The sequence below is a fragment of the Tetrao urogallus genome (genome assembly GCF_951394365.1).
Source record: "Tetrao urogallus genome assembly, chromosome: 5".
Taxonomy (NCBI): domain Eukaryota; kingdom Metazoa; phylum Chordata; class Aves; order Galliformes; family Phasianidae; genus Tetrao; species Tetrao urogallus.
In genome coordinates this window covers 20,150,720-20,161,920 of record NC_136818.1, presented here as the reverse complement: position 1 = coordinate 20,161,920, position 11,201 = coordinate 20,150,720, and the positions used below count along the sequence as shown (strand labels likewise).

Sequence of the window (11,201 nt, the reverse complement as noted above, 5' to 3'; positions counted from 1 at the left end):
GAGCCCGGCTCCTTAGGGAGCGAAATTGCCTCCATGCACGGTGCAGCCAGCCGTCTGTTCATCGCGAAATCCTGTTTCTATTAAAGGGCACGGCCTGGAGGACACCTCCGTGCCTCCTCAAACGGCACAGAGGCTGAGGAGGGGAGCTGCGGGCCGCTGCGGGGAGCGTCTTTCCGTTCAAAAGAAATCACAGACTGAAAGGAACGTGCCTGTGAGCAGACGGAAAGAGCCACCGTAAACTAAACAGCAAGTTTCAGATCTGAATTGGGCGTGATTATTGTATTAGTTTTGTGTATTCGATACAGGAACTGTAACAAAACAAAACAAAAACTTGCTGACCTACAAGTTGAAGTCTGTGTAGGACCGGGCTGCCGCCGCTGCGCGGAGATGCGCGGTTCGGAGCGAGCATCGCTGCTGCTCGTCGGATTGCATCTCCACAGCCTGCAAGTGGTGAGTGCGACTGGTCTTCTTTCCAAGTGTTGCGAGCGTTTACAGGTGACTGGCAAGGCTTTGAAGAGATGGGATCTTTCAGAGCCTGCCTGTCGACAGGCAGATCCATGGAGGAGAACGAGGAATGTAATCTGCCGATCTGCCTCACTGGTTGCAGTGTCTGTGCTTAATGAGTCTGAACAGACACATCACATTAGTGAAATGTGTTAAAACGTGTAATCTTCTAAGTTGATATTGTTATTACCAGCACCATTAGGAGTTTTTTAGTTTCCCAAATAGAATATATTGCTTCGTATTTCTAACTTTTTATATCTTCCTTTTCAGGTCTTTTCAGCTAACACAGGTACACCTTCAAAATGGTGTTTTGGTTTTGGCTGCTCATTTCTGAATGGGTCCAAAAAGAACATACACAATTCTGATTTCTAATAAACTGTGTAAGTTCTCGGTGTTTTAGGGGGAAAAAAAAAAACAACAAAAACTTTCCATGATTGACTGAGTTTTTAAAAATTTGTGATGATATTGTTGATACCTTTATAAACTGTAAACCTCACTTTTAGGAGTCTCAATTCTATCTAACACTCACAGGTGGATTCGCTCATGCCACAAACAAATAAATAATAATCAAAATCTCCTGAGCACTGAATATCTTTTAGTGTTCTGTGCATTTTAGACTTCCTTCAGTCTCACGTTTTGTGCCAAGAGCTCCTGTTGCCTTGTGTGTGTGTAATATGAGAAATACAAGACTGCAAGGAGTGCTTTCAAAATGTGCTCAGTCTATAAGCAGGATATTCCTGAATACACTGACCTGTGAAAGTCTTAAACGTTTAACCATAGCCATGCTGTTTTAGTACCTAGGTGCTTATTGCAGCACATTCTTTCCACAAGCTGCAGAACGCACGTTTGATCCTATTCATGTAGAGTGCTTTTCAAAAGGTTGTATATCTATATGTGGATTATATCCAGTATGTTTAGAAAATAAGTAAACTGAAGTATTTAAGGGTTTCCAGTAAAATGGTGATATTATCACATAATAAAATGGTGATAATATCACAAGTGATATTATGAGAGCAAGTAGCAGTTATTGCAGTAATTAAGAGATTACAGAAGTGAACAAGGGAAATAGCACTGCAGAATCAGTGGAATGTCGATCTGCTAAAAATCAGTTCACCTATATACTTGCTTAGGGTCTGAACAATCGTCTTGTCAAGACTTCCCTACATTCAAGAACAACTGAAATGTTTTTCTGATTATGGTTTGTTTTCGTCTGTGTTCGTGTGTGGTTTTTTTTCTTTGTGTGTTGCTTTGGTTTTTTTGTCTTGTTTTGTTTTTTTTAGGTTTCTCTATGTCTATATATGACGTGACCTCAAGAAGCATTTATCTCAGATGGTCCAAGTTTTCAGGAGCCTCTTCTTACAGAGTCACAGCTACAGCTGTGAATAGTGTAGGCCATTCTTTACTGGCTTATTTTAGTGATGGGACACTTAAGAGCACTCTAACTTCATTAATTCCCAATACTGTCTATGCTATACAAGCAGAAGCCATTGACAAGAATGGAATTACTCTAGCAGAAACACAGACTGTGCAATCAACAGGTTAGTAAGAGAACCTTCTTGAAGAGTAATTTCAATTGACCTCTAAAGGGTTGGAATCCCTGATGTTTGTTGTATTTGTAGGGAATAGCTGCCATTCCTGTTGAAACCTTTTGCTGACGCTCACACTGAATTTGGTAGCAGCATGATTAGCTCATTTTCTCCTCTTCTTTTTTCTTATATGATTCCCTGAGCTACCATGCACAGCTTGCTCAGTCTCCAGCTTTCCAAATTATTTGCCCTTTCATTACAAGCGCAGATGTGAAGCTGTATACATCGGTGCTGATAAATGGTATTTTTGTTTCAAAGGACTGCTAGCATATGCTAGCATTGATGAAGAATCTACATAAACAAAGTACTTTTTTACTCACGCTGAAGGGCAATTGAGAAAATATTTTGTTGAAATTCTGTTTGAAAATACTTTTAATCATAATTGAACACTGGAACAGGCTGCCCAGAGAGACTGTGGAGAAGTTCAGAACCCACCTGATGGTGTTCTTGTGTGACCTGACTTGTTTCTGCTCCAGTAGGGGGATTGGACTAGATGAACTTTTGAGATTTCTTCCAATCCCTGACACTCTGTGATTCTGTGTAATAATTTTTAGAAATAGTCATTACCTTCCCAGTGTTTTTGTTTGTTTGTTTGTTTGTTGTTTGTTTGTTTGTTTTTTAATATAAGGAGTCAGTGCAATAACAATTAAAAGTAGCAGTGTTTATCCTGATAGGTATAAAAGCCTTCTACTGCTAGATCAGTTATCTGAGAACAGACATTAATGATCCATGTTTTCTAATTTATTTTTGATACCAATGATGCTATTTATTCTCTTTTGTTATGAATTGCTACTAACGACTGTATATTAAAAGGAGAAAAAATGCAATAGATAGCAATTGCTCAAATACACAGAAAGACACAAGTGCAAATGTTCTGGGGGCATGGTCTTATAGAATATATGTTGCCATTTTTAAAAGGGGACAAAAGAGGGTGTCTAGTATGAACAAATGAGAAAATGCTTGGGTCTAAGAGAGCTTCCTCCCTGTAAATACATTTGCCTCGAGGCACATACTGACATCCCAAATACGTTTTAATTCTTTTTTTTTTAGCGCATCTTTTGTTGTTATTCATGTTTTAGCTCCAGACGTTCCTGTTATTGATCAAGCTTACTCAAAACTTAGCAATAGTATCACAGTAGAATGGAGAGCAGTACCTGGAGCTACTAGTTATCTGCTGGCTGCACAGGATGGAGATGCCTGCATTGAAACTGTAGTCACAAAATCACCAGGTACAGTGATGGGATTGGAACCAGCCACCTGCTACAGAATCACCATCAGGTCTGTAAATGCAGGAGGAAAGAGCCGCCCTTCACCTTCCAGAAAAACAACAACAGGTGGATTTTGTTTTTATTTCCGTTCTGCATTATTGTAATCTAAAGAATTTACGCAAGTATCTTAACTTAAAAAATAAAATAAAAAAAAATAATTAAAAAAAACTTTTGGAGCTGAAAATGAGCAGCATAGCAGTGTAGTTAAGAAGCATAGCAGTACCAATAATTACAGTCTTGCATTTTAGATTGTATTGAGCATGTTCTCCTTGCAGTTTTTGAGGACTGGAATTCTACCATTTGACTCAATGACAAGGACACGAATCTGAATTAGTGGTTTTGCTTTGTGACTGTACTGAAAGTTAATGCTTAATAGAGAAGTTTTAATAGAGTTTCTGTGAATGTCTGGATTTTATTTTAACAAGAGACACAACTTGACAGAATGGAATAAATGAAGAAAATACAACCAAAAGCACAAAACAATAAGATAATGTAAAACTTAGATGATGGGAAATACAGTGTCTTAGTGATTTGCATTCTTCTACACACTCAACCTTTTGTAATTTGTTTATAAGTTGCATGAATTGCATTCATTTTACAAAACCTGACATATAATAGAAGTACCAAATCAGTTTCCTAATGTATTCTGCCAGTCTTGCATTAATTTGTTTTCCTGGGGTTGCTGGTTTTTTTTTTTTTTTTTTTATTTCTTTTTTTTTGTCTTTTTTTAAGGTGGTGATTTTTAAATTCTGGGTATTTTTCTGGTATTTGAACCCACCAAACAGTACGACTGAGAAACTTAAAGCCTAACTGATATTCTTTCTCAACAGTCTTGTCTGCTCCAGTTCTGTCTGCCAGTTCCCCGAGCTGTGATTCCATTGCAGTGAGCTGGAAAGCTGTGTATATGGCAGTTGGGTTCTCTGTGTCCCTGATGAGATCAGACGGTTTGGGCAGAATGCTGAAGCAGAACACCACCAATACCTCCTTCGTATTTTCAAACTTAGATCCAGGAACTCTCTATACTATAAAAGCATATGCCTGGAATGCCAATGGCCTTCCTGGAGATGATTTCACATATAACCAAAGAACAAGTAAGAAATGTTCTTTTCTGAAACTTTGTAAGCATTTTATAAGAAGCTGTACCAAGAAGTATTTACGTACGTAGGATTACATTATGCTTTTCTAAGATACGCTGGATAGGTTTTCTCATCGTGTAAGTTTTATTCTATGGAAACTCAGATGGTGTGTCTATGTTTAATGAATGTTACTGAGGTAAAGGTACCATTAACTACCAGCAAAGTTTTACAGGCTTGGGTAAAGATTACACATGCTTTGACTAATTTGAGGATTTTTCTTACTTATTTTTCTTACTTATTTAAACAACAAATATTCAAATAAGGCAAGGAATTTTAAAAGAATGCTCGTTGTCAGAGTACAACTAAAATAATTTATTTATTTAGCTTTTAAATCAATGAGGGTTGAAAATTCTTCATTTGCATGTTCTGAGAACGATGATGTCTGTAGACCATGTGCAAAGCTGTATTTACAAGTATGTTCCAAACTGATATACCGTAGGTCCTAAGGCACCAGCAGATGTTCAAGTAGCTTTCAGTAGCGGAGCTTTAAGAGCTATTGTTTCTTGGATGCCAGCAGAAGGAGCTCTGACTTACAGTGTGACTGCCTCCAGTGGACTGTTGAAACTGAAGTGTAACACATCTTCTTCCTCCTGCACAGTACCATCGCTCCAGTGTGGGTCTGAGTATTCCGTTTCTGTCACAGCACATAATGATGCTGGATCCAGTAATCCTACTGATGCAGTGAGCTTAAAAACTAGTATGTGAATAATCGATTATTACATAGCTTATGGCATTTGGGCATGCATTTATTTAATTTCAAATGCTAGGCCATTAACATTCTTGGTTCTCAAAATTGTTTTTGCTTCTGAACTGTGTGCATGAACTATGCTATGTATGTTTGTGCTTAGGGGATAATAGCCTAAATTTTCTTAATATTTCTGTGAGAAACTGGCAGTGGTGTATATATATTGTTAGCTGAAACAAAAAGTCTGCCTTTTCCTCCTACCCATAGTACATATTCTAAAGTCAATTTTCTGAGTGTAAAACTAATCTAAGGAATAGCAGCTATATCCTACTATGGTAGATCTGTCACAAATAGACCAGGAGAAATCTGTGAGGAAATAGCACTGAGGACTGGCCATAGACTGAGAACTGTTCAGGCTAGATGTAGTTGTAACTTGGAATGCAGATTAACAAATAACCACTTGCAACTAAAATAGTACCACTGGACTTAATTAAGATGTGGTCATAGACCATTTCAGGTAGCAGCTTGGTCAGCACAAAAGGCTGCTAATCTCTGCTACATAGCACCACTACCATGCCAGAGATTAATGCTTTCTAGTCTGTTAGATTTATGGCCCATGTAAGCAAAACCTAAACCATGGAAGCTACATGCTACCTTACAGACACAACTTAATTACTGATTTATGTAATGTTACCTACCTCATTTTGACCTCTCGTTGCGAGTTAGAGATCACTCGAGAGGAACTTGGGAATAGTTCTAATGGAATGAAAGCCTTTGGTAAGAGAAAGTTTAAGCTGTGGTCTGTAATCTTCTCAACCCATATTGCTTCTGTTTGACCATGTATAATTTAATTAGCAGCAAGCTGAACTCTTTGAACCAGAAAGAAAGGAAAGATGTTATTTGAGCAAAACCTATGGAGTTTTCAGCCTATTGCAAAATTTTAGGATGCCACCAGAAAGGAAACAGAAACAAATTACTTTTTTTAATCAGACACAGTCAGTGAGTTTTGTACCACCATATCAAAGGTTTTCACAAAAGTTTTTTAGATGACAAATGCTGTTAAAACTAGTATTCTTATCATCATCCAGACCTATTCATTTGTGAGAACAGAATGTGCCAATTTCTTCTGCAATACTGTCTGGTGCCTCTGCTTTTGATTATGGGATCTCCTTCAGCAGATCTCTCTTACGTAAGTGATGAAGGTAGCATGTTTTGTTCTGTAAAAATCACAGTCACTTCTAATCTAAATGTAAGTAACATCATCTGTAAAGCCATTTGAGTTCCTGTTTTCTTGAGCAAGACAATTCTAAATATTCAAACCGTATAGAATAATTCCACATATATCAGATTTTCCTTTTTTTTTTTCCCGTACAGCATAACTTGAATACAAATATTCCAATGACAATTATTTTTTCTAATTTTTTTTTTTTCAGTTCCTTGTGCACCAGGAAATATATCAGTTGAAGGTGATGAACATGGAAACTTATTGGTATCATGGTCTAGAGTAAATTTTGGACATTATTATGTGGTTTTTGTGAAGAGCGACGATGGCTTGGAAGTATATTGCAACACATCCCACACACAGTGCCATTTCCAGTCAGACTGTGGTTTCACTTATTTCGTTAGTGTCTTTGCATATAACAGTGCAGGGCAGAGTCCTTTAGGTGATGTATTCAATTACACAACTGGTAAGTAGTAAAGTATTCTTGCAAGTTCCTTTTGGATCTGCTACCTGTATTTATGATAGAGCTGAATGTACATTTTTATTTTTTCAAGATAATGACTTAAACTTCAATTTTTCCTTAGTGTGGGGGTAAAATAATCAGTTCAGTGGGAAATTGTGAAGAACGTCCTTAAGAATTACTTAGATAATCTCCAGTTGTTTTGCAGTTTTAGATCGAGGATATTCATAATTCTATGTGTAAGTACACATAAATACAATGATTACATATCCATTAGGAGGCCCTTTGTTAAAAAAAGGGTGTGGAAGTACTCGGGCAGTAAGTCTGGGATTAACGACGCTCAGTTGGCGCAATACAAGACACCTTTGGCGATTTAAGCTATGAAGCACAGAGGCAAATGACAGTTTTCTGCTCGGGCTGAACCTCCATCTGTGCCTTGCCTTTCAGCACCGTGCTGCCCCAGTAACTTCCGCGCAGTGCCGGTGTCGAGCGACACGGTGGAGGTGAGCTGGGCTCCCGTCCGCGGTGCTGAAATGTACGAGACCAAGGCTGCCTCCGGGAGGGGGACGGTGCTGTGCAACGACACGGCCACCGCCTGCACCCTGTCTGCTCTGCGCTGCAACACCCGCTACAACGTCACCGTTTACTCCTTCAGCGAGGCCAGGGGCAGCAACACATCGTGTGCATCTAAGTATGTGGCAACAGGTATGTGCATTCCTACCTTCCTTTAGCAGAAGAAATAATTAGGTAGACTGCAGTGATTAATGCATGAAAAGCATTAGCAGAGGTCTAAGTTACTGTAACTGACATAAGTGAAAACAGAAGGCTGCTGGAAGTATTTAAAAATGTACTGTGATGAGGGACCTAAAAAAAAGATTTGGACTGAAAGTTACTGAGTGCTCCAAGCTTTTGAAAATCACTTACAATTTATTGCTGTTATTGTATGCAAAATTCTATGTTATCATTTCTGTCATGAGTTCTAAATTCACACTAAGCGTAACAATGTCAGGATTACACACTTTTCCAAAGGAGCTCATTAGTTTCAAATGGAAGTTAATTTTTGTGTAACTGTTATGGTATGTATAAACAATCTGTTAAACAACTTTCAGCTCCCTGCAGTCCTGAAATTAAAAATATCTCAAAGGAGGCTCTTTCTGTGATCAGTGTGCACTGGCAATCTAACAACGAGGAAGCTACATATATCGTAACTGCCCGAGGAGAGGCTGGCCTTTGGCATTGTACAAGCTCTGGAAACTCTTGTACCCTAATTAATCTTCCCTGTGGATCTGCTTTCTCTGTCAGTGTCATAGCAAGATCGCCAGTTGGACAGAGCTTGCCAAGCTACAGTGTCCCTTTAGAGACTGGTATGTGGGAATTGTGTTTGATGTGAAATACTTAGTATCATGGCACTATAATATTTCTACATGTGTTTATAAATGCGTATATGTATATAAAAATTACCATTTGTGCAAATTATAGTTTCTCTTCCTGTACTCTGCTTAAAATACGTGTGTGTGTGTGTGTGTGTGTGTGTGAGAGAGAGAGAGGGAGAGAGAGAGAGAGAGAGGGAGAGAAAAGGATCACTTGGCATTTGCTTCAGTGTAAGCAGCCGTAGTGCAATCATTTATGATACATCACAGCTAACAAATATATTAACTCCCTTGTCAGTGTTTTCACTCCTAATATTACCAGGCGAAGCAATGAGGTTATGCCCATATCACCAAACTAAACAGTCTAAAGAGAAGATTAAAGCACTTCCTACCGTAATTCCTGCTATTAACTTGTTAGCAGAACTTTATCCTATATTTTTCACCCAGACAATTCCAAAGCACAGTTCTGGGGTTAATGTAGGCCAATTTTAGGATAGGATCAATTTTAGGATCAATTTTAAATAGGCAGTTCAGTTTTTAACAGTTACTTTGATTTGTAGAGAAAAAACCTTTGAACACAGGCAGACCTCGACCGTCACATGACTTAACAGGTAGAGATGGACCCTGCTTAATCAGATCCTAGACATGGAGCCAGAGTCATCTTCCCCATGCTAAGGTTTGCCTGAAAAGTATGCTAGTTGTCATTGCTCTCAATGCACTGCTCTAGTTGCAGTCCTTCAAAGTGCTTTGTTTTCCAAGTGAAAAAAATTAACTCTCTACTTTTATTTTACTTTTAAGCTCCTTGTTGCCCTAACAACCTGACACTAACTCAAGTGACACAGTCGGTAACAAACGTCACCTGGTCTGCTGGAATGGGTGCACACAGATATGCAGCAACACTGGAGTCTCCAAAGGGACAGGCAAGATGTCACACTCTTCAGAACTACTGTCTCCTGGGATGCATCACATGTGGCACCAACTACACGGTATCACTGAAAGCCATCAGTGAAACTGGTTTGACATCCCATTGCACATATCAAGGATATTCTTCCAGTATGTAAACAATAAATGCAATTAAGGAGAAAATGACTTAACATACAGCTTAATTGAATAGCGTTCCTCTAATGCAAGTAATGCAACTGAAACTCAATAAAGTTGCAAGTACCCTCTTTTAAATAAAAGCACATAGAATTAATTTCACATATTATTTAAGCCCTGTTCTTACAACTTTGAAAGAAGCTTTAATAATAATACTCCTGAAACAAATATTTAATTAAGCTATGGCATAATTAAATTCCAGAATCCACAAAAGGTTTTCTAGGTTACTGCCTCCATAATAAGTAGAAAAGAACAGTATTCCAGTACTACAAAACAGTAGTTAAATTCCAGCTCCATAATTTGAGTCTGAGAGAGCATTTTCTTTCCTAGCACGGTTCAGTGATTATTCTGGTTTTCTTTTAAGTAACTTCTCAAGGAAATGCTGCTATTTAACATGTTGGTAATCATGTCGTCTGTGAAAAGGCACTACAGGAATTTAGAACATACTGTACTTTACAGACATCCGTACTGATGCGTTTCTTATTCTGCTAGGTGCTTGCTGTCCTTCTGGAGTGAAGCTATATAGACTTGGCAATAATGGTATCCGGGTATACTGGCGAGCTTCTGAAGAAACAATAAGCTACACTACTGATTTACGTGGCTCAAAAGGCAATTTCACTTGTTCACCTCGCTTGGGTCTAAGTTACTGTGATATTACTGAGATACCTTGTGGTGATGTCTACACAGCAGTAGTATCTCCAGCTACAGATAAGAGGCTGAAGCTCACCTTTTGTCCTAAAAAAATATATTCAGGTAAATCTTTAAAATTTTTTGAACGCTATTTTTTTTCCCCCATGCACACTAGATAGTTAAAAAGTAATCAAGTTATTTGAATAAAGGCAGCATGCAGCAGAACTTTTCTATTGTGCTCACTCCAGAATAATTTTGTGGATGCTATTCTGCAGTATGTGTGATGGGCTTCAGAAACACTTCAAGATTAAGCACAGAAAAGTTGCTTTTTCTTAGCACAGATCTTGCATAAGGATCACTAACACTTAACTGATGATTCTAGTGAATACAGAGAAGTTAATTTTCAGTTGGGAGAGCAGAGGTTATAATACATGGGCAAATAAATGAGGTTTTATAATCAGAAGTTAATTAAAAAAGATCAAGAACTTCTAGAAAAGAATCCCAAGTGGGCACTGAATGTTTTGAAGTAGTAGTAATTTCTTTGTGATTCCTTTCTGAGGGCATAAATTTCATCCGCTATCAAACTGTATTGTGATGCAATTGCACAGTTGTTTAACATGGACTACATTCAACAGCCTACAACCTAAAACTTAACATTTGTGCTACCGTTTTATGTCATTTCAGTAACCTGTTCTGGAAGCTCTGTTGGAATGGGTAAGAACACAGTACATTCATTCCATTAATCATGTTCACAGAAGCACGTTAGTTAGCACTGTGTAAAACCAAGTTGCAAATAGTACATTTGACGGTCAAAGCTTAGAGTCATGCAGGTTCATCTCACACATCATCTTACAAAGCATAATTAAAAACCACCGTTACCTGCATTGTTGCCTGTGTACCATCATGCCTTCTACACTGTTGCATGACTTACACTGTTTATCTAATAATATGTAATAAAAGGCAGGCTTATCTTTTATAGCCCAGCCATATTCAGTTATAGATTAAACAAGGTCACTACTCTAAATGTGACTTACCTGAATCCATTCTACTTTATTTTACAAGGGATCACAACAGGATAGTCTTGTGCTTCATTTCTCTATATAAAAGGCTTGAAACAACACTGAATGCACTTCACTAGATAGTTGCTTTTCCATAACTGGTTATGTGAATTTCTGAATTGTTACAGTGATATACAGAGGGAAGAGCAGTGCAGAACACGTCTAGATGGAAATTCTGGCTCAG

At 38.2% G+C, this 11,201-nt stretch overlaps 1 protein-coding gene across 1 annotated transcript; it reads left to right on the top strand.

Annotated features, from left to right (window-relative positions):
• Window positions 1–387: 387 nt before the first annotated feature.
• On the top strand, window positions 388–10,702 carry FNDC7 (fibronectin type III domain containing 7; the record flags this gene model as incomplete). The annotated part of the gene is made up of 12 exons (XM_079535248.1): window positions 388–450; window positions 775–793; window positions 1,785–2,042; window positions 3,170–3,424; window positions 4,189–4,449; window positions 4,934–5,191; window positions 6,613–6,867; window positions 7,309–7,566; window positions 7,971–8,225; window positions 9,030–9,284; window positions 9,822–10,082; window positions 10,644–10,702. The coding sequence occupies 12 exons, from the start codon at window positions 388–390 to the stop codon at window positions 10,700–10,702; spliced, it is 2,457 nt and encodes an 818-aa protein (XP_079391374.1).
• Window positions 10,703–11,201: the final 499 nt, after the last annotated feature.